The 23,703-nt window shown below is 41.7% G+C and overlaps 1 protein-coding gene across 12 annotated transcripts in view; it reads right to left on the bottom strand.

Annotated features, from left to right (window-relative positions):
• The window catches only part of dtnbb (dystrobrevin, beta b), a 47,268-nt gene that overhangs the window by 2,084 nt on the left and 21,481 nt on the right, over positions 1–23,703 (bottom strand). For 4 of the 12 annotated variants that reach the window (XM_035743544.2, XM_052486496.1, XM_052486495.1 and 1 more), the window contains 11 exons: positions 22,016–22,143; positions 10,004–10,078; positions 6,369–6,474; positions 5,800–5,885; positions 5,203–5,316; positions 4,187–4,283; positions 3,613–3,633; positions 920–1,079; positions 587–676; positions 426–485; positions 181–208 (listed from right to left, as the gene is read on the bottom strand). In XM_035743544.2, the coding sequence (XP_035599437.1) occupies positions 195–208; positions 426–485; positions 587–676; positions 920–1,079; positions 3,613–3,633; positions 4,187–4,283; positions 5,203–5,316; positions 5,800–5,885; positions 6,369–6,474; positions 10,004–10,078; positions 22,016–22,143 (951 nt within the window). In that variant the 3' untranslated portion in view covers positions 181–194. Of the gene's footprint in view, positions 1–180; positions 209–425; positions 486–581; positions 677–919; positions 1,080–3,612; positions 3,634–4,186; positions 4,284–5,202; positions 5,317–5,799; positions 5,886–6,368; positions 6,475–10,003; positions 10,079–22,015; positions 22,144–23,703 lie in introns of those variants that run through there. The other 8 variants (XM_052486497.1, XM_052486498.1, XM_052486499.1 and 5 more) reach the window with 8 other exon arrangements.

The raw sequence follows: 23,703 nt of genomic DNA, 5'->3' as shown, positions 1-23,703 counted from the left end.
ACTATTCACAGAGGAAGTTTGGATTTCGACGATTATGTCGGACTGAAAAAGATCCTCTGATCTCTGTTGTGTTCATAGGTGCTTGGCAGATTTGTTGCATTACAATATGAATTACTAATGAGTTACTATGTGATGATATTATACGGACAATATCACAGCTATCGGAATATTCATACATACTTTTCCCACACTTTTCATTCTGCCTCGGCTAGAAAACAATGAGAAATGATTAGTTATTTGCAGTAACATAAAAGTCTAACACATATGATTTCCACAAACAATGACCTTCTTCCATTTGGAATGGAGAAGTACAATTAGAATTCTAGAGTGACGTTTCAAAGAAATGACATTTCAAAATCTCAAACAGCTTGATACAGGGAACTAAGCAATGTTAATAACATAATACTGAGCCAAGACTTATTCACCCCTGTCCCTTAGGCCTCCGTTCCTCATGTTGTTGTCCTCTTCCTCTGCAGCATCATCTACTTCATGACAAAGACCCAAAGAATTCAGAGATGATATCCTCCGTCACCAGAGTTAGAAAACAAACACAGGCAACCAGGAAGTCATGTGCCTTTCAACTAACCTGAGTGGAGTTCTTTGACGAGTGATGACATGGTGTTTGTGATTGAATCTGCAGCGACCAACAGATCATTACGAAGATTTCTAGGTACACCTGAAAGACAGAGGACACCGTCACTGATTGTAGTCAGTGATTTACATGGCATTTAGTTGCTAGCTATTTTTGAAGCATGTTTTTTTTTTTATGCATCCTTAAATCAAATTTGGCACTGCTCAATCACAGGTGTTGTGTTCTCCTTGACTCAAACAAGGCAAGAATGGATAACTAACAACAGACATGCACTGGGCCACATTGGATCTAAAGGAGGACATAGTCCAGAGGAGGTCCAGCACTCACCGTGAGCGAAGGCCTCCAGCACGTCCCCCCCCACCCCGGCCAGGCAGTCCTGGGGTGTGTGGGTGGGGGTGGACCCAGCTGAGGTGGAGCGGATGGGCATGGGCATGGAGCAGCCTGCCCCATGGCTGGGGGAAGAGTGGGGTGAGCCTCCTGTCTGGGTCTGATAACATAACATCACCATGGGTTAGGATACAAATACTATAGAAACATACCAACACCATCATGGGTTAGGATCTAAATACTATAGAAATATACCAACATCACCATGGGTTAGGATCTAAATACTATAGAAATACTGTATACCAACATCACCATGTGTTAGGATATAAATACTATAGAAACATACCAACACCACCATGGGTTAGGATCCAAATAATATAGAAATACTGTATACCAACATCACCATGGGTTAGGTTCCAAATACTATAGAAACATACCAACATCACCATGGGTTAGGATCTAAATACTATAAGAATACTGTATACCAACATCACCATGGGTTAGGTTCCAAATACTATAGAAATACTGTATACCAACATCACCATGTGTTAGGATATAAATACTATAGAAACATACCAACACCACCATGGGTTAGGATCTAAATACTATAGAAATATACCAACATCACCATGGGTTAGGTTCCAAATACTACAGAAACATACCAACATCACCATGGGTTAGGATCTAAATACTATAAGAATACTGTATACCAACATCACCATGGGTTAGGATCTAAATACTATAAGAATACTGTATACCAACATCACCATGTGTTAGGATATAAATACTATAGAAACATACCAACGCCACCATGGGTTAGGATCTAAATACTATAGAAATATACCAACATCACCATGGGTTAGGATCCAAATACTATAGAAACATACCAACACCACCATGGGTTAGGATCCAAATACTATAGAAATACACCAACATCACCATATGTAGGGTTAGGATTAGAGGAGGCCTAGACCACCACTTTTGTAACTTTGCTAAGAAAACACGACACACACGCACACCTACACCCCCCACGACATGACGCACACCTACACCCCCTACGACACACACCTAAACATACACACCCAGTCTATTACAGCACCTTTACTGCTCTGAAAGCTAATGAGAACCATGTGTGAGCCTGCCTGCCTGCAGGGACTAGAGAGGGGACTGTAATGTGCCGCCTGGGTTCTATGCTGCCTGGAGAAAGGGGCACTGTGTCCTTCCTAGGGTGGGGAGGGGTAAGGAGGGGAGAGGAGGGGGTTGGTGCAGGGCCCTTGGCCAGACCTGGGTTCAAACACTATTTGAATCATTTATAATACTTTATCTGTGCTTGATTGAGACTGCCTAGCTTAAAAATTGACAAATAGGATAGTCCCAAAAGTACAAACACCGCCTCAACTGGCACTCCAGGCAGGCTAGAGCAAATACAGAGGTATTGGAAAGATTTTGAGTACTGTTTACTTTGAACCCAAGTCTGCCCTGGTCCAGGACTGTATGGCTCAGAGCCAAGCAGCAGATGGTTAGCCAGACTGCAGTCACATTAGAGGGAAGGTTGTTAGCTTTGATGAAAGGAACAGGTCTCAGACGTTTGTTTGGCAAAGAAAGGAATACATGTCAGAGTTCTCACCAAATAACCCAAAGAACTTTACCTCAGACTAGAATTGATATCTCATGAAGCAACATATAACCTCGATATCACTTTTTTTTTTTTTACTTAGTGTAGATTAGAATGTATGCTCGCTCATATAGAAATGACCGAAAACGTAACATTAGACATATGTAAGGGATAATCAACAAGGGGCTATGCGGTGAAACCAACCTTCCACCTTTTTTTTCTCCAGATAACACATAGAGCCCCGAGTTGATTATCCCTTTTATACAATGACTATAATTTAACACATTTGCTGCTAGAAATGTGTTCATTTGCAGGTCAAAATGTGTTCAACGTCCACTGAATTAGCTAGGGAGTTTACTACATAGCTACTACGGTAGTTGCCTTGGTAACTGAACAAACAGACTTTCTAGTTTAGCTAACCAAACCATCAGTCCTAGCTTGCTATTATGAATATCGAAATTCAACAATGCTAATAATGTTTTCAGTGCGACTTTTGCTTTCAAAAGCAGCTCAAACATAGAACAGAATTAACTATAGCCTTGAATTCTACCGTGCTGATATACCGTACGTTATAAGGAAATTATGCACGTTCTCTACCCTTCAAGCCAATTAGAAACGAGCATTCAACAATGCCATGTTATAACTTATCAATAAGGCTCGAGGGGGTGTAGTATATGAACAAAATACCACAAACCCATGAGGTGCGTTATTGCTAGTATAAACTGGTTACCAATATAATTAGGGCAGTAATAATACATGTTTTGTCATACCTGTAGTATACGGTCTGATATAACACAGCTGTCAGCCAAATCAGCATTCAGGGCTCGAAGCACCCAGTGTATAATAAGGTAGTCTAGTGTATGGTTTCCTGTACATATGTACTGTGTCAAATGTACACAAAAAAACGATGCTACTCTAAGTTCCTTGAAACACGATCTGTCTGAGACATATCAGCACATGCCTTGAGTGTGGAGAGTAGTATGAAACGTAATACTACGGCGGCTGAATGAGCGGGTCTGCTTCTGTATTGCTGTATTAGCGTATTAATGTATGGTTAACTGAATATGGAGACACTTACTGCCTGCTTCTGCTCCTCATCCTATCAGCCAGCCAATGGTACGCGGTGATATTAAAGCGTGAGCAGTGAGGGAGAGGAAAGAAGTGAGGGGGAGATAACAAGAGAGAGCGAGAGACAGGAGAGAAAAAAAGAAAGAAATTAAGACAGACAGACAGACAGACAGACAGACAGACAGACAGACAGACAGACAGAGACAGAGACAGAGACAGAGACAGAGACAGACAGTGGCAAAGGCAAAGAGTCAAAAGCTTTCAATATCAGGACAGAACAGACAGGTTCATACATGTAAGATCCTTTCAAGGTAACCAATGGACCCTGAGGCAGACTACTGTCAACTACAATCAATTCAGCGTTCTAAATGGTTGTATAAAATATAAAACAGATTCATGCTTGATGTTAACGAATACCTGATGACACGAAAAGCAATAATGACATATGTTGATACTGATACACAACTAATACGTTTTACAGTGTTAGTATATAAGTCAGAATAACAACAAACCGTGATATAGTGTATCAGATAGTATCTGTACTATCTGGACTACTACTATCTGTAGTCATAGTACTATCCTACCTTGAGTAGCCTCATCAGTCCCTCGAGCTGGACCATCAGTTCCCGTCTGCTCTCCTGTAGGGCTGACATGCGCCTCTCCAGCTCATCCTTCCTATGCCTGTTGTCCCACAATCACACACAAACACAACACCTGGCAGTCAGTCCCTACTGCCTCCTGAAAGGCCTGTCAGTCTCCACACTCTTCTGTCAGGTGGCGTCGTGCTGAAGTAAGACAGTGGGGTTGTCAAACCTCTTCTCTGGGATCGTCATATGTTTCACAATTACCTCAGTCTACCTCAGTTGATGATTAGTTGACGATTGGAATCAGGTCGCTCTGAAATAGTTCAAATACACTGAACGGCTGGGGGTCCCCGAGGACAGGTTTGAAAACCACTGATGTAAAACTTTGGTCAGTCTTTTGCACATCTGTCCCTTTCCCAACATTCCACAGACAACATGCTCACAGACAGCCCCTTCTTTGAGCCTGCTGCTTACACTCCGGGGTAACAGAAAGAGACAACTACTGGCTCAATCCCTTTTTCTGTGATGATAATACAATTGAACCATTGGTGTCTGAACACCCTCTGGTGGTCAAACGTGGTAATTACCTTCATTCACATTATGAGATCAGAATGTCATTGAGGACTGAAAACACAGTCCTATCCATCTCTCTGCCCATTCCAAAAATCTCACAAACATCTGCTTCCCGGCTGTCTTTCTCCTCCTCTCTACCTCAGGATTATAGGCCTTAATACAGACAGATATCTAACACACACATAGGCTGTTAGTGCTGTTATAGGTCATGCTGTGTTTACTGAGGAATTAAGGCATACTTTACTTTATTAAGGCATATCAATAAGTAATAAAGAGTTAATAAAGGCGTAGTTATGACTTTGTAGAGTGTATATATATGCGACGAGCAGTTCTAACATTGATTGTAGATGGGCATAGATGTAAATGGATATAGACGATAATAAGCATACAGTAGATATAGATAAGATATAGGTGGGTAATAGATCTAGGTGTATATGTGGTACCTAAGGAGCCTGAGTTCGGCCAGCAGTGTGGGGTTTTGCTGGGCCTTCTCGGGGGTGGGCTGGGAGGCCTGCTCATGCTCCAGACGCAGTCGCTGGATCTCCTGAAGGATCTCTCTGAGGGACCAGAAGACACAACAAAATGGAGATTTAAAATCTGCCGATGACGTTTTGAAAGCAGGTCCTGATGACCAAGATAGATTTCAGTATATTTACTTATATTTCACAAAATTCTTAAGTTATGAGCATACAATACATACAATACATATAATTACTGATTTGACTAAATTACCTGATAAACAATCTAAAGTAACTGTCCAGTGTTTCCAGATTTCTATGAAATATGACCAATAATTCATTACAATATGAGTGAAATAGTTTTTAAAATTTATTACGTATGTTAAAAAGCAGCTTTTCTGTGTTGGAATGGTGTGGGCGTACCCCAACAACAGAATGGTTATTAAAAATATTAACGCAAGCAGGCAGCTGATTGGCCAGCTCAGCCAATGAGCCATTTTCACTGGACAGTTACTTTAAGTAGTGATTATTCAATTTTTTTTTCATGTTTATTCATAAAGTGACAATCAAATACATTCCCACCTGTTCTTGTTCTCTAGTTCTGCTATTAGCTGCCTCTGTTGTTTGTTGGCATCAAAGTTGAAACTCAGATCTGTTGGAGGACATTGCTGAAAGACAAAATTACCATTAAAAACAGAATGAATAAAACTGAGTGGATAAAAGAGAGTAACACATCAAACATGATCTACTGGCCAGAAGTAAAAGTCACGGGTGCTGTGCATCAGACTTTGAATATCTATTCTAACAATTTAATTTCACCTTTAACTTTGATCAACGGACTACGCTGTGGGCAATGATTATCTTAGTCGCTGGTAACAGCCTTAACATGATCTGATTCTGGGCGCAGAGATCATTATTATCTCTTTATGAACATCCTGCAGTTACACAAAGTGTTACATAATAAGAAGAGGCTAAATCAGAATCACACCCTGGGGCGCCCTACTAGTCACACACACACACACACACACACACACACACACACACACACACACACACACACACACACACACACACACACACACACACACACACACACACACACACACACACACACACACACACACACACACACACACACACACACTACTCACTGTGGAGCTACTCACTGTGGAGTTGCCTGCCTCAGCTGCCAGGCGCGCTGCGTAGCGAGCAATCAGACGATGCTCCTCGTCTAGCCTGCTGGGACTCTCCAAGACACTGGAGAGAGAGAGGGAGAGAGAGAGGGGGAGGGAGGGGGAGGGAGGGAGGAGGGAGAGAAGGAGTGAGGGATAGAGATCATAGAGCAATAATGTTTCATACATTTTAAATGTGGAATAATAATGGCATGTAAGTGCCATGGATATAATCATAAATTCATTTGGTGGGTGTTTATATTTGCCCTATTTTATAGGCATGTGTAAACTGGACACCTCTCGGAGAGTGGGGTCACAGCCATCCATTATCAACAACAACCCTGGAGCAATTAAGTGAAATGCCTTGCTCAAGGGCACATCAGCATATATTCTTTGTATCTTGTCAGCTCAGGGACTTGAACTAACAACCTTTCGGTTACTGACCCACCACTCCAACCGCTATAGGCTACCTGCCACCCCTATAACTTATGCCATCACTGTGATCTGATCATTAAGAACTTGTGTGAAAAAGGTCTGATTATCCTGGGTTTCCAGGGAGACGACACAAATCCCAATACAGCAACAGGCCACAAATGTCAGATTCCATCACAGCTGCTCATTCCAAAACCATTTACCCGGAAAAGTCAAATATGTGTGTGACTTTGGTTTTCATCGAGGCATATGGTCTGAACAGATGATTGGACATATGCTATCCCCTCTCTATGAGTGGTCTGCAATGATCTTCCTTTCTCCCCCCTCTCTCCCTCATGATTAAGACCATTAAACAACAATCTGGATGGAAAGAAATTGCATCTGTAGAACCTCAACTACAGCTTCATATCCACTTCAGCTTTTCATCCACTGTCTAACAGTTATAACACAGTCTAGATTGAGTTTGAGAGGTCAGTCCAGTTAAAACTCAGCTTGAAATAAATTGGATGCCGTTTGTTTTTTAGCTTGGCTGACGTGCGACCCATGACTACACACCCATGACTATACCCCCAGTACATTCCACCGTCTCATGGAGTGCATGTTTAAGGACTGTCACTACCAATCTTTTTGCGTCAAGGAAAATGCCCCGAGAAGTCTGAGAGGTCAGTCCTGTTAGAAACCAACTATGGCTTTATATCCTGCGTCTTAACTCTAGATTGAGATCTGAGAGGTCAGTCCCAGGGTTTAAATAATACATTTGTGTACATCAGAGTGGAAAAGAGAAAGATAACCACACTGGCTCAGTCAGAGTTGGGCTGTTAGCTGTTCCTCTCCATTAATCGACAAGACCACTCCGACCAGGTCGTGTCTTACTGCCTCTGCTTCATCAGAGACAGAGTTTCCTTGAACCAGTCAATGCAGACAATAGCCTGGTCCCAGATCTGTTTGCGCTGTACAGCCAACTCTTATGGTCGCAGACGACCTTGTCTGCTAGCCTGGCCCCAGATCTGTTTGTGTTGGTTGTTTTCATGGCCTGGTCCCAAATCCACTGTGCTGTCCTGCCAACTCCTATGTCATTTTCATGCTAACTTGGCATGACAATGACCATTGGAGTTGGCAAGACAACACATATACTGTGGATCTGGGAGAATTCTAGCAGACAAGACTGTGTGTAAAACGGCTTGTTGATCCTCTGTGAGCAGCCGGTCACCAATGCCCTTCTGTCTGTACTAGGTTCAAATGAGCTTATGCCATTTGACGCACAACATGCTCAAAATCGGTATAATGTAGGAACACTGCTCTGTGACTGATTCTGCACTGCTTTGAGTCTCAGCATACACACTTCCCATTGGACAATAAAGCAGTGTTGTTGTTGTTAGGCCCTACCGCATGATAACACGGCTGCTCATATACCGTACACTCAGAATCTGTTTATCAACACAATCACAGGGCTGTCACTCAAAGGGCTATCCCTCCATCTGTCTCTCTCTCTCTTACACACGTGTATGTTATTACAATGCAATCAATGTCAACTTTCAGGTGGAAAATACTGTAAACGTTACTGTTCTCGACTTGAGCACGATGGCAACAATATTGACACCCCTCGTTAATAACATTCAGTCTGCCTACCAGTTGAGTCTGTGATTTCATATCTGGTGGCGTTTCGGTCAATAGTCAGTTAACTCCAAATTAAAAGTAATCGAACACTCCAACAGCAAATTATTTGTATTTTCTGGTGCTGAGTATTAAGGTCATAAATTGTGGGTTGTCGGTCGGTGGGTTGGTCCTTGGAAGAGCAGCGCTGAGCAATCTGTTTGAGAGAGGCTGGAGAAGTGAAAAGATGCTTTGTCAGCAGACAGAGAGGACCAGATGGGTTCCAGTGCAAAACTGGAATAGAAGGTTAGGCCTCTACAAACAAAATCTACAACAATACCCATTCTTGATGGAAATTCAGTAAATTCCCTGGTTTACCAGAAATCCGGGTTGGAGGATTCCGGATTTCCTGCTTATTCCTTCCTGATTCCGGGAATCCTCCAACTGGTATTTCAGGAAAACCATGGAATTTATTGAACGTTCCCAGAATTTTGCAACCTTATGATGGACTAAGCTTACAATAAAACATCTCTGAATAAAAGGAAAAAAGGCAAGATAACCTCATCGACTGGAATCTGGAATAAAAAATAAAAAATACTAAACTGAGACACAAAACAGTGGTTGATACTCTACGTACTGTTTTCACCGTGCTATTGTTAATGAGAGAGCTGTGGTGAGTAAGATCTTCAATGTATTTATTAAAACATTCGGAAAATAAACGTAAAGCTTCTTTTTTATGTTGGTGCATTCAGCTAAGCGCCAGTGAGCTAAGGCAGAGAGTCCTGTTATTCAGCTGTAGTGACATCTTTGACTCCCAGACCCTTCACATCAGAAGAAGCCAAGCAGAACACAGTAATAATTACATGGATTAATATTTAAAAACCAAATGTGACAGTGTGTCAGCTCACACAGTCAGACGCCAGGCTACAAGGATTTGAGAGGGAACAGGCTGGCTTGCTGCCGCGCAAACAAGACCTTAAGCACACACGCACGCACACACACACACACACCTTTCCTCTGATCTGATAATGCGAGAGCAAACTCTCTACCTTTAACCATCTCTTTGCATCCACATTGGCACTTAACTTTGAGCAATCTGGAACCAATTTCGCCAAACATCAGAATGGATTCCTCTGTTCTGTTGATATGCAGCTTTTGGCAATATAAGTGTGTGAGCGCGTGCGCGTGACCTCCTGGAGGAGAATGTGTTCTGAATCTTGCCTCTCAATCGCCCGGAGCTTCTGCCAGTGCCTGATTACATCACAGTACTGCACACACACAGAAACACACACACACTCATCTCTTCCACTTCTAATGACATAGCAGACGCGATGGATACCCATGTATACATGTCACTTCAATCAAGAGTTTATGATCAGGGCCACTAAAGTAGCGAACAAATAATGTGCCTTCTCAGGAATGATTCCAAGGGGAAGACGTGGATGGACTTGGCAACATCTTTAAGGGCACAGGACATAAGGGGATGTAAGCAGTTGGTCAACAATGGTCTATGCTCTGCAAGGAATTCTGGAAATAGGTTAGGCATGATAGGTATTGGAGCAATTCAAAGCCAATGCTGAAGAACTCACCTTTTAGTAGGAGTAGGTGCCCCAGACGACATGAGCATTGTGTTGTTCATATTGTTGGCCACTGGCTTCGGCTGACTACAGTAAAACACAAGATTATACCACTTTATTGCTACACTGTGAAAGAGACTTATACACTGACTCTGGGGTTGGGAGAGAGGACATTTGCATTACAATACTGTAGGAATCATGAATATGCAATGGTGACTGTAAGCAATCGTCATACAAAACTACTGGACAGTACGTAGAAACATTGCTACAGTAAAACACAAGATTACAGGACTTTATTGCTACACTGTAGGAGAAATATACTTCATGTACGTATACTATTATACAGTAAGGAGATCTGAGGATTCTGATTGAGCTGTACAGTATATGTGAGTTCATTTGTCATGGTCTGTATGAAAGAATAATAGATTTGGCATTTTGATTAGCTTAAAACTCATTAAAACCGTACAAGAGGAAAAAAAGCAGACAGGGAATCTAATTAAACTAGAAGTCTGTGGTTGGTGAGGAACTGGGAAAAGAAAGGTGACATTGCACTACAGAAGGTAATTTGGGAGAGTAAACAAAGACTATTAAGTCCATCTGGCTTTCATATCAGCACCGCAGTCCTGTGCTCGCTTGCTGGCTGGCTGGGGCTCTCTCTGTTTGGCTAGATTCTCCTGACTCATTGGCTCACTCTGGGTGTGTCTGAAATGGCATCATATTCTCTATATAGTGCACTACCTTCGATCAGTGCCCAAAGTAGTGTACTATATAGGAAATAGGGTGCCATTTCAGATGCAGAGTCTGCTGCTCGGACAAAAGAACTCTTCAAGTTCAGACTCCAGGGCAGCAGGAAGCCTAGAGGTTAAGAGCATTGGGCCAGTCACCGAAAGGTCGTTGGTTTGAATCCCTGAGCTGACTAGGTAAAACATCTGTTGATGTGCCCTTGAGCAAGGCACTTAACCCGAATTGCTCCTGTAAGTCACTCTGGATAAGAGCTCAAATGTAAGATGTGTAGTCCCATGTATGGAGAAATGACAGTTCTAAAGTAGTGTTGGTCTGTTTCTCTCTTGATCTGTCGTTCTCTCATTCCATGTATGGAAAAATAAGTTGCAAAGTAATTTGCTACCTCTCATGTGTTCTTCCTAAAATACTGTAGTGTAGCCTCTCTCTCTTCACACTCCAATGTATAAAAATGATCAAAAAAGAACACTGTATGTTTACTCTCACTATTTCTTATCTCTCTCCATATCACTTTCTCTATCTCTCATCCATTATCTCTACACCTCTCGTTGTAGCTTCGCCATTAATCAGCAGCAAGCCTCCAACAATTTAAACAGCCATGAGTACTGACGTACTGAGAATAATTTAGCATACGTTTCTCCAGAATATGTTCAAAGAATGTTTGACCTTCATGGAAGTGAACCATTTCTAGAAATAAGACTTTCCATTGCGTAAAAGAGTTTCCATAACAGTAACTGTCAGTGAAGTAATACTAGTATGTTTACACAGACAGTTCACTGTTCTTTAACTGATCATTAGTTTGTGTACTCACATGACAGTACACAAATGAAAGGTAGGGAAAATAAGTGCCATCTAATCTCTATGAACGCAAGGGAATAACCATTATACTGTATCAGTATTCATCAATATTTCTCAAAATAACTCACTGTGTTCATAGAGATCACTGTACTACTCATGAGTATGCACTCGGGGGGTCAGCAGTGTATTTGCATTACTATGAAGATCAAATATTAGATTTCCCCAGAGTCAAGCTAATACATTGAAAGCACACCATGGAACATGTTTTTAAACTACTATTTTTAAACTGGCTCCACATATACAATCCCAAACAATAAAAATAGAATGTTTGATCACGTTTTCGAGAAGAAAAAGACGAGAGAAATCACTGATATTTCTGTCTTCATGCTCAAATCGGGAACATAGACACTGGGCAGAGTTATCTTTTAGAATGTTCTACACTGTCTTAGCATCTGAGCAAGACAGGACACAAACACGTCTCTAGTAAGATGCTGATGACCTAATCAAATATTTCTGAGGAACTCCAACTGTATGAAAAAGCCAGCGTGCACTTTCATGTAGAATCTAATACTATAATAACTGACTCAGTGAAAACCAAGACAAAGATAAGAGGCTATGAGATCTCACTTACCTCCTTTAGAGGGTAGAAAGCACCTGTCCGGCTAGCGGCTAAACAAATACATCCAACCATCCAAGTGCTGCTGTAGCCAGCTGCATACCCTGGTCCGCTCTGCTCTCAACTGAGCCAGTATCTCAACTAACTACTCTGCTGCTGTCTCCAAGGAGACCCAGCAGTCACATGACTGTATGACAATGCAGAGTCAGACTCTCACTCTCTCTCTCACCATCTCTGTCCCTCTCTGCCTCTCTGCCTTTATCCCTCTCTCTCTCTCTACACACACACACACACACACACACACACACACACACACACACACACACACACACACACACACACACACACACACACACACACACACACACACACACACACACACACACACAATTCCCCTTACAAAAAATACAAAAATAATCACATGTGAAACCATGTGTTTTTGGAACACTTCACATGTGACATTTCATGAAGTTTCACATCTAGATTTTCACGTGATCACAATCTTTCACATGTGGATAAAGAAATGTGACGCGATTTCACGAGCGATGCCCTGCAAACAAAAAATTGACATTACGATACACACAGTACTTTCAACATAGTGTTTCCAATGTACTAATTTAACACACTTTGAAATACATGACTACATTATGTATGTTTATCTACACAGTGATTATTATTCAACATGTCCTTACCTGGGATTTGAACTCACAACCTCTTGGTTCACAGCATTCTGATCTTCCTGCCACGCCACCATGTCTGTGTCAATACCTGATTTCACCTGTATTGCTACACTTTGGACTTCAAAGTAAATCTCTGCCTCGTTAAAAATACAATCAGGAAAAATGATTATATGTATCATAGTGATTCAGGGGAAATACGAAAACAGAATAATATGCCTCACCAACAATAGACAACCACAGAAAACCCACAAATAAGTGTCATCGATGATGAGAGAACAGTCAGAATAACTGATAACTAAAAATAACAGTGCAGCTGGCACTATTTTGCTAACTGCAGCAGAGCTGTAATTATAGCTAATGAATGTGTAGGGGAAGCTGCAGACTTTGTGGCGCAGCAAAAAAAAATCTCAGGGGACCTGAAGTCCAGAGGTCGTAAGTTCAAATCACAGATGAGGTCATATTCTCGCTGAACGGCGTACCACTTATTTGAAATGCCCCGTTCCATTTCATTACTTGACTTACAACGGTTTGGGATGGCTTAATCGTACGTGCCGTTAACGTGAGAACACGTGACCGCATGCAGAGCAACATTGTGATAACATGAACCCGAGACACACAGACACGCACTGTTAAAGCGTCGGCCGTTCCAAATGACAGTTCTCCCGATTACCGATGGGAGGTTTGGCTATAAGAAAGCGGTCTCTATGGATACAAAGAACAAAAAGCATAAATCTGTCCAACAATGTCATGAATTCCACAGAACATAAACCTGTGACCGTACACTTCAGTCGTCCTCCTTATTTTCACCGAGCCAGTTACAAAGACAGACAAGCCTGTTGACATTTTCAGATGAAAAAGCTGCTCTCTTCTTCTGTACGATATGCACAGAGAGTGAAAACAACCTCTCACAAGGTACTGACGTGGCAGACGTTTCCACGTACCTCCGTGCAATGCAGGCCAGCCTGGTGTGTGGCCCTGCATGCTGTGACCACCACTGTAGTGGACAGTCCTCCATGTTGTTGCTGGGCTCTGCTTTGTAACGCTACACACATTTCTCAATGGACTCCTCCTCTTCATCAGACTCAGGCGAACTCATCAAGAGGGCAGCTTCTTTCTTTGGTGGCTCGGACTCTGTTGCTTTACCAGGTTGCTGTGCAGGCCGCTCTTCCTTCAGCAAGTTGCTTGACCAAAATCCACACCTCACCCCTCTCAGGTCTGGGAAGGCACTTCAGGTCCTTAAACCGATCTTCAGCCATGCGAGGTTGGTGTTTTCCTTGCGTTCCTGCAGGTCTGTTGTGAATGTCAGCTTGAATCTTACCACGTAGGCAGGGCCATCATCGGAGCTCTCCATCACTCAAAAGGAGATGGCACAAAGCAGGCAACCCCACCAATGTACTTCTCCCCTCCCAGAAGTTCAGTCGAGTACCTTCAGTGGAAGATCATATAAAATCACTTCAGTCAATTGTGAGAGACGTGTTACACACACAGACTCGATCTCTCTCTCACACATACACAATCGTATTATAACACTAATAGTGTGATCAAGACGATTACCTGCAGCGCTCCAGTAGTGCCTCCAGCTTCCGCAGTTTCTCCAGTTCAGCTGTGGTTGGCATGGTGACGTTAGCTTTCTGTTGGGACAGCACATCTGTCAGTGGTTGTTGGTTTCTGTGGACACGCGTTAGCATTTCCAGAGTGCAATTCCATCTTGTTGTGGCATCTTGTGCAAGCGACTCCTTCTTTTGTCCATTTACAACTTGCTGTTGTCCATTTACAACTCGCTGTGTTTGAAATGCCCAACAATTTCTCTGCATTTGCCTAGGGCATTGTCGAACCCGCTGTTCTGTAGGGACACTGTGATGGACCTTTGGAGACTGTGCGCGGTGCGGGGCAGGTGTTCAAAAGGCAGACGTCTCGCAGCTGTAATCCCGTTCCATGCACTGCCTGTGCAAAGTGTGGTAGCCTTGTTTTCAATGTTCCGCTGCTTTGCTACACCCGTGAAATGCTCGGCCGCACGTTTCAGCATAGTGCCTCTTCTGTCTTCATTACTGGCCAGAGCGTGTGAATGCAGTTTCCAGTTTTTATCGATATAAAGCGCAGTGACCCCCAAGGTACTGCACTTCACTACTTGACTGCTTGACTGAGGGACTACTCCTTACTGTATTTAGGCTTGCCATAACAAAGGGGTAGAATACTTATAGATTCAAGACATTTCATCTTCTATTAATTTGTAAAAATGTCTAAAAACTGATGTGAAAATCCAGATGTGGAACTTGTTCCAAAAAAGACATGGTTTCACATGTGAAAATCCAGATCATATGTGAAGTATTCCAAAATCACATGGTTTCACGTGATTTCACATATGCAAAACATTTGGAAATTTCACATGTGAAATCATGTGATTTTTCACTTGTGAAAATATGTTCTTATCGTAAGGGGACTTTGTGCTCCCTCTAAAATAATGGATGCATGAAGCCCCTGTCTGTGTGTGTGGGGGGAGGGATGCGTGTGTGTGTGTGTGTGTGTGTGTGTGTGTGTGTGTGTGTGTGTGTGTGTGTGTGTGTGTGTGTGTGTGTGTGTGTGTGAGAGATTTTACTGTAATTCAAATCAGAATGTGTAATTCATGCAGATTGAGGGGGGAGGGTGGATAAGAAAGTTGTTTCAGGTGTTTCAAAAATCCAAAGTCCTCCAAGGCCCAATACATAACAGTCTGCTGAGGGGAGGAAGGCTCATAATAATGGCTGGAACAGAGTAAATGGAATGGCATCAAACACATGGAAACTATGTATTTGATGTATACTGAACAAAAATATATAACACAACATGCAACAATTTCAAAGATTTTACTGAGTTACAGTTCATATAAGGAAATCAGTCAATTGAAATAAATTCATTAGGCCCTAATCTATGCATTTCACATGACTTGGAATGCAGATATGAATCTGTTGGTCACAGATGCCCTCCATAAAATACCTTCCACTATTTGCCTCATGCAGCACGACACATCTCCTTCACATAGAGTTGATCAGGCTGTTGATTGTGGCCTGTGGAATGTTGTCCCACTCCTCCTCAATGGCTGTGCGAAATTGCTGGTTAATGGCGTGAACTGGAAGACGCTGTCGTACACGTCGATCCAGAGCATCCCAAACATGCTCAATGGGTGACATGTCTGGTGAGTGTGCAGGCCATGGAAGAACTGGGACATTTTCAGCTTCCAGGAATTGTGTACAGATCCTGGCGACATGGGGCGGGCCCATCCATTTTCATGCTGAAACATGAGGTGATGTCGGCGAATTGATGGCACGACAATGACCCTCGGGATCTCGTCACGCCATCTCTGTGCAATCCCATTGCTATCGATAAAATGCAATTGTGTTCATTGTGTCTGGCTTATTGCCTGCCCCCACCGCCACCACGGGGCACTCTGTTCACAACGTTGACATCAGCAAACCACTCCCCTCCGCCATACACGTCGTCTGCAGTTGTGAGGGCCTGTTGGACGTACCAAATTCTCTAAAACAACGTTGGTAGAGAAATTAACATTCAATTCTCTGGCAACAGCTCTGGTGGACATTCCTGCAGTCAGTATGACAATTGCACACTCCCTCAAAACTTGAGACATCTGTGACATCGGGTTGTGTGACAAAAAAGCACATTTTAGAGTGGCCTTTTATTGTCCCCAGCAAAAGGTGCACCTGTGTAATGATCATACTGTTTAATCAGCTTCTTGATATGCCACACCTGTCAGGTGGATGGATTGTCTTGGCAATGGAGAAATGCTCACGAATAGGGATGTAAACAATTGTGTGCACAACATTTGAGAGAAATAAGCTTTTTTTGTGCATATGGAAAATATACGTGATCTTTTACTTCAGCTCATGAAACATGGGACCAAAGACTTTACATGCTGTGTTTGATATACAGTACTGTACTATCCTCTCAGAAATAATCAAACCTTTCTGCATACAGCATACAAAAATAGCTCCTATTTCTGGATAAATACTATTATTAAGAGTAGTGGTTGAGAAGACTCTTACATAAAAGGTTTAAGACTGATGTGTTTATAAGAATATTTTTTTCCACTGCAACTGAAGCTCTCCCTCCCTCCATCCCGCTATAAAAATGAATCTACTACTTAATGCACTCTCCCTCATTCTCTCCGTCTGTCAATATCCCTGTCATAAAATCACATTGCGCTCACAGCTAAATGAATTACAGAAATATTTCCTATTGCAATGGCAGTGATAGGATTAGTATTGACTAAGGGAATGTGTGAAAGAATAAAAGAGCAGGAGGCATTCTGACATTACAGATAGCAGTCACTCCTTTAAAGGTTGGGTAAAGGTTGGGTGGTGGAAATATTTACAGTGAGTATGACCTGGGGCATCATCTCTAAACATTGCACCCACACAAAATATGTCCAAAAACATGCATGTGCCAGTTTTCACGCAAAAGTTGGAATTTATAAAAACTTAAAACTTGTGCTTGTCTCCCGCAAACTTTAGACCATGCGTATCTAGTGGTTGAAGTACTCCATTGCAAGAAGGCAAAAGTAGCCTAGTAGCCTTGGGCAGGAATAAATCATGACACTTATTCATGAGAAATAAAACAGGCAGATAAATATAATAACATTTGCCATTAGTGAGAAAATGTATTGATTTAATCGATCTGATCCGAAGTGCAGTATAACGGTAGAACAGACAGTTCACCTTTTCGTTTGCAGGCTACGTCAGAAAACTGTCATGTCACATTTCTCGAGTAGACAATATTTCATTTAAGCAAACATAATATATCACAACCATTGCAGAATAAATTCCTCAATTTATTTGCCATGATAGCTCATATTCCCTAAGTAGCCATACAACAAATGACCAACTGCATCTCTCATTTCTATAATTGTTAGATAGGCTATTATAATTTCACCTGTTTGCTCTATGCATCCGGAAAGGGAGCACGGTTTATAACGTTCAGTAGAATTTAACTGGTAAACAGACAGTTGATCATTTGCATTAAAGTGTGTAGGCTACCACTGTAACTAGGCCTACTGTAATTCGATTTTTTTTTTAAAGTTTCAGAATTTAGCAGGCAGTGCAGCATATTCAGGATCGGGGAAAAGTACATGCAAAACATTATTTAATTCAAACGATCTGTTTACAGGTCACTGTTTTTGTCTTTCAGAAACGGTCAGATAGGCTACAGCAAATGCCCCTGCAAAATAAAACAGTCTGCCAATGCCGCCATAGACATTTGATCAAGTTCGCCATTGTCATTTCCTTCAGATACTTGCCTTGGCCTAATTCTAATACTTCTAAAGTGTACAGCAAATAAGGGCGTTACTGTCAACAACAAAAAATGAATGGTGGGTGTTTTTATAATGCTCGTGTACGCGCGCACAGTTTTACGTCAGGTCTGATTTATAATATGGCGTGCACCAAGTTTATAAATATTAATATTTTTGTGCATGCGTCGTTTTTCAGAAATGGCACACAGAGATATGTTTGTGTAAAATGTACACAATGGTTATATACCGAAAAAATATATAAACTCAACATGTAAAGTGTTGTTCCCATGTTTCATGAGCTGAAATAAAAAGATCCCAGAAATGTTTCATATGGACAAATTTTGTGCACAAATGTGTTTACGGGCCTCCCGTTTTGCGCAGCGGGCTTGGCAGGGTCGTGCTTTGTAGGACGCATGGCTCTCGAAGTCCTTTTGTGGGGGAAAAACTCATTCCGATTGGCTGGGCCTGGCTTCCCAGTGGGTGCGCCCCTGCCCAGTCGTAAAATCTATACATTAGGGACTAATGAATGCATTTCTATTTACTGATTTCCTTCTATGAACTGTAACTCAGTCAAATCTTTTAAATTGTTGCATGTTGCATTTATATATTTGTTCAGTATAAATGCGGCCCCTGGTCACTATTTCACATTTATTTCAGTACAGTACAGGCAGCTTTGAGCCTATTGCCTGATGTTCAGAGAAACAGCCCTGGTCAAATTATGTAGCCTACTAAAAACCCATTTCAAAGTTTATAATAATACCGAAGTTGTCTTTGAACTCACAAAATTGAGCCCAATATAACCGTTACCAATTATCACTCGTTTTGAGAAATTACCACTCACACACGAGATGCGCATGTCGTCACCATTTCAAAAATATCCTTTTCTATATCATTCTTATTCGTGCTAATGGATTTAGCATGTTAAATGTGACTGTACTTCTTTATTTGTTACAAGTTAGCTCCCAGGAGGAAGGGTTTGTTAAGAAGAGAGAGGAGAGAGAGAGAAAGAGAGAAACTATTGCTCCATTCTTCTTGCAAGTCTTGCACAACTTTTTTTTACCCTTCACAAACCAAGGCCTCTGAGGACCGGGCCAAACCAAAAGCATAATTGGTGGTGGGGGGATCCAATCATAAAATGAGGAATTGAGTAGTACTGTGTGGTGTAAAGCCACAGAAAGCCAGTAGCTACAGTAGGAAAATCATTTCCAATCCATCATGATATATTATTGAGGGAGTCAAATTGTCAGGTGCTAAAATCATGGTTGCCAAAATCAGTTCAAAATGTACAGATCAACAGTGACAGATAGTCCATCACAAAACCATAACTCTGCTGCCCTTCATGTAGTGTATAAATCCACTGGAATCTCACTGTCAGTCAGGGGATCCTAAACTCACAGCTTGCTTATAGCCTGCTGAGGAGCTCAGGCCACACCAAGTATATCATATCCACTGTCTGTCAGACAAGGTTCTCATTACCTCAATGGGTTTAAATCCTGTACATTGACATTAGCCTACACTTCAATCACATATGAATCCTTTATGCTTCAAACCCACCCCTTATATCTGCCGATGTCTTAACATTTCAGCCAGAGTTCAATTTAAACGCCATCGTCCTAATTACACTGTTTCATTTCGGTTCAGTCCTCCTAATACAAATTCAGGACATTTTTACGAACCCTCATCCTCTCGGAATACATTTGTCCTCATTAGAAAACAGAGGACTATATCTACGTCCTAAATGTAACCCTATCCCTTTTGTAGTGCACTACTTTTGACCCGGGCCGGTAAGAGCTCTAGTCAAAAGTAATGCACTTTATAAGGAGTAGAGTGCCACTTGGAACACAACTTAGGTCTTTGAAAATGGTCTTTGAGGAAGAGGATGTATTTTCCCCTACATTTATTCGAGAAGGGTTCCGGGGAATATTGCTGGAAGGAAGAGCAGCATTTAATTTCCTTCCGATTTAAAATTGAAATATGAAAATGAAGAAGCAAAAGCCATATGCAAAACAAACCGACCATTGTGCCCTCTGGTCAGAGCAGATATGGCAAAGATAGAAAAATTATTTTATGATATTTTATTCAATGCTTAGGTTTTACATTTGATTACTTTTCAGCCCCTCGTTATACTTCATTATGATCCATAATACTGTTCTTGGACTAGTTGCCCAACTCATTCCCTGCTGTCACCACAATCTGATAAAAATTGTGTTTGGGTAGTCTGGGTAGCCATTTAATGAGCTGTTCAGGAGTCTTATGGCTTGGGGATGGAGCTGTTTAGAAGCCTCTTGGACCTAGACTCTCTGCAACCGCTTGCCATGCGGTAGCAGAGAGAACAGTCTATGACTAGGGTGGCTGGAGTCTTTGACAATTTTTAGGGCCTTCCTCTACACATGTAATGCAATTGTATGCTACATATACTGCACTAACGAATCCTATCACTTAACATCTCAAAAGAAAACTCCATATTAGTTTATTTTGACACTATGTGGCTTCGTTCTATCTGCTAAATTCATCATCAAATGCAATTTCTGTGAAATACAGTGAATACAGTTAATGATAATTTATACTATAAATCATTTTTAAAGCTTTTTAGACCATTAATACGTCTGTGATCTCCCTTAAGCGGTTGGAGGGAGGCCTGCAGATCAACCCTACAGGGTCTCAGTAGGAGTACTGATCTAGGATCAGTTTAGCCTTTTAACTCATAATGAATTAGAGAGGAGACCTGATCCCAGATCAGCACTCCTACTCTGAGCTGCAGACCCACGAGTGATTCAGAGTCTGGAGATGTAAAGCAGGAAACTATGCACAGCACACATATTTCCACATGCAGCATGTTTCCTCTTGGCATTTTTCTGATTACTACTTTTACCTCTGATGGCTCTGAATGTCAGTACTCACTGACATTCAGCCCGGGTCTTAAAATAACTAGAAAACCAGACAGAGAAAGAGATGAATCTGACTCGTAGTCTGCAGTATGGCGGTGCAGCGCAGTGGTATTCAAGTAACAAAAAGGGATGTAATTGACAGTAAACTCATTTGCAGCTTATTGGACTTGTAAAATCAGCATACTAGAGAAGACATCAACATGAGGAAACGGTAAGTCAACAACATCTAAACCAGAACAATCTTCAGCCCGTATTTATTTTATTTTTAATCAATATATTTCAAGGAAGTGCCGATGAAAACGTGAAATGGATTACGGAACACACACAGCACATATTATTCGGAAAAAACAGGACATTTTCTGAAATGTAAATTAGACTGAAGATATGCGACAGCTGGTAAGATACACAACAGTTCCTCCCAGCCAGAGTCTTATATTTATACCAAAGCTCCGGCTTCATGACATGACACACAGCAGACCGATGGTGACCAAGACGCTGTTCAAAGAACCTACCATTTCTGAGAATATAATAGAATTACTTGGACTATAATAGAGCATTCTATTTCTATGAAAGCTCCCTCCTCTCAGTAAAACCAACCTGATCCTACACAACACATCAGCTTTCTCACATGTACTGTATAACTAAGCAATCATGGTCCTTCCATTTCAGTGAGAAATGACTGACAATGCACCATCAATTTAGGCTGGCGAACACCTAACTTTCGAAGTCCGCCCTCTCTACGCTGCGAGTCACGTGGGTCGCGTCACCAGGCTACCATCAATTGACAGAGAGCCAATGGTTGCATCATAAGGAATTTGGACAACTGACAGTGGAGAACTTAAAGGGAAAAGGACAAAGACAGATGGGAGTATCTTTGGTGAAGATAGACATACGGGGTCGGTTTCATGGACACAGATTGGGCATAGACTTTTAATGGAGAATCTCCATTGAACATGCTCTTTAGTCTAGGACTAGGCATAATCTGTGTCCAGTGGATGTAGAAGTATCCAGATGACTTACACAGTGTGGGCCATGGTGTCCTGCGGTTTCTCAGACTGCTCAGGGAACATTGGATGAGGTGGCTCTCCAATGGGGACACAGCCCAGAGACTTACTGATGGCGTGGCTCAGCTTTTTAGCCGGAGACTTCTGTGAGAGAGGCAGAAACAAGATGGTGGACATTACATTCACTCTAACTGAAATTCCAGTTAACTTATCGAATTGTTTGAAGTGAAATGGAATTGATGCCCAAACTGTCTGTTATAATGTGAGAATTACTTATAGAAGTAGTGTAAAGAGATGTATTTGTAATTGACCTTAAAATTCTCTAAAATATTCAGTTATGTTGTGTAGTGCACAAAGAAGGACCACCGTGGTATCGACTCGAGGGGGAATATACACTGCTGTGACTATAACCGATGAGAATTCTCGAGAGGTAATAAGGTCAGCATTTGATTGTGAGGTATTCTAGGTCGGGTGAACAGAAGGACTTGAGTTCCTGTACGTTATCACAATCACACCATGAGTCGTTAATCATGAAACATACACCTCCGCCTTTCTTCCCGGAGAGTTCTTTATTCCTGTCTACGCAATGTACTGAGAACCCAGCTGGCTGTATGGACAGGGACAGTATATCCGGAGAGGGCAATGATTCCGTGAAACAGAGTATGTTACAGTCCCTGATGTCTCTCTGGAAGGAGATCCTCGCCCTGAGCTTGTCTACTTTATTGTCCAGGGACTGAACATTAGTGACTAATATACTCGGAAGCAGTGGATGGTGTGAACACCTCCTGAGTCGGACTAGAAGTCCACTCCGAATACCTCTTCTCTGCCAGTGGCATCTTGGAGCAGCCTCTAGTATAAGTTCAATTGCCTTTGGGGGTAAGAACAAAGGATCCAATTTGGGAAAGTTGTATTTCTCGTTGGAATGCTGGTGAGTTACCGCCGCTCTGATATCCAAAAGTTATTTCTGGCTGTATGTAATGATGGACTGTCATTCGTCTAGGGCTATCTTCTGTATACCACCCCTACCTTGTCACAACATAACTGATTGGCTCAAACACATTAAGAAGGAAAAAAATTCCACAAATTAACTTTTAACAAGGCACACCTATTAATTGAAATGCATTCCAGGTGACTACCTCATGAAGCTGGTTGAGAGAATTCCAAGAGTGTGCAAAGCTTTCATCAAGGTAAAGGGTGGTTACTTTGAAGAATGGTGGCATAGCATTAGAAATTCAATTTAATTTGCTGAAATTAGTAAAAACCCATAAAATCCCTTTTAGAATATTTATGGGATCTGATGTGGGATCTGAAAGAACTGACCAGCTGAAAGTCAGCCTAATGATGTGCTTCGACCATACTATTTTCAACTGTCAAGTAGGTCCAGGATAACAGTAACACGATACCCGTTAGTATCGTGTCAAATAAACAAAACACAAAGCGGATTTAACTTCTTTATCATTATGTTGTCATCCAGAGTCACCTTTATTTAATTTTTAAGCTATGGTACACAATATTTTACATACAGCAGGTTTTTAAAGCACCAAATAGTTTTCCCTGCTTCATGTTTTCATTTTTATCATGGAAAAAATAGTGTGATACTGGTATCGTCACAGCCCTACTGTAAAGTATTTTTCCAATCAGTGCAGATGAAGGGGAGGAGACGAGGAGAGGAGGGATTTTAAAAACCAAGAGATAGAGCCTTTG

This window comes from Oncorhynchus keta, chromosome 29, assembly GCF_023373465.1.
Source record: "Oncorhynchus keta strain PuntledgeMale-10-30-2019 chromosome 29, Oket_V2, whole genome shotgun sequence".
NCBI lineage: Eukaryota > Metazoa > Chordata > Actinopteri > Salmoniformes > Salmonidae > Oncorhynchus > Oncorhynchus keta.
The sequence above is the reverse complement of the archived record's forward strand: the minus strand, read 5'-3'. Positions and strand labels throughout refer to the sequence as shown.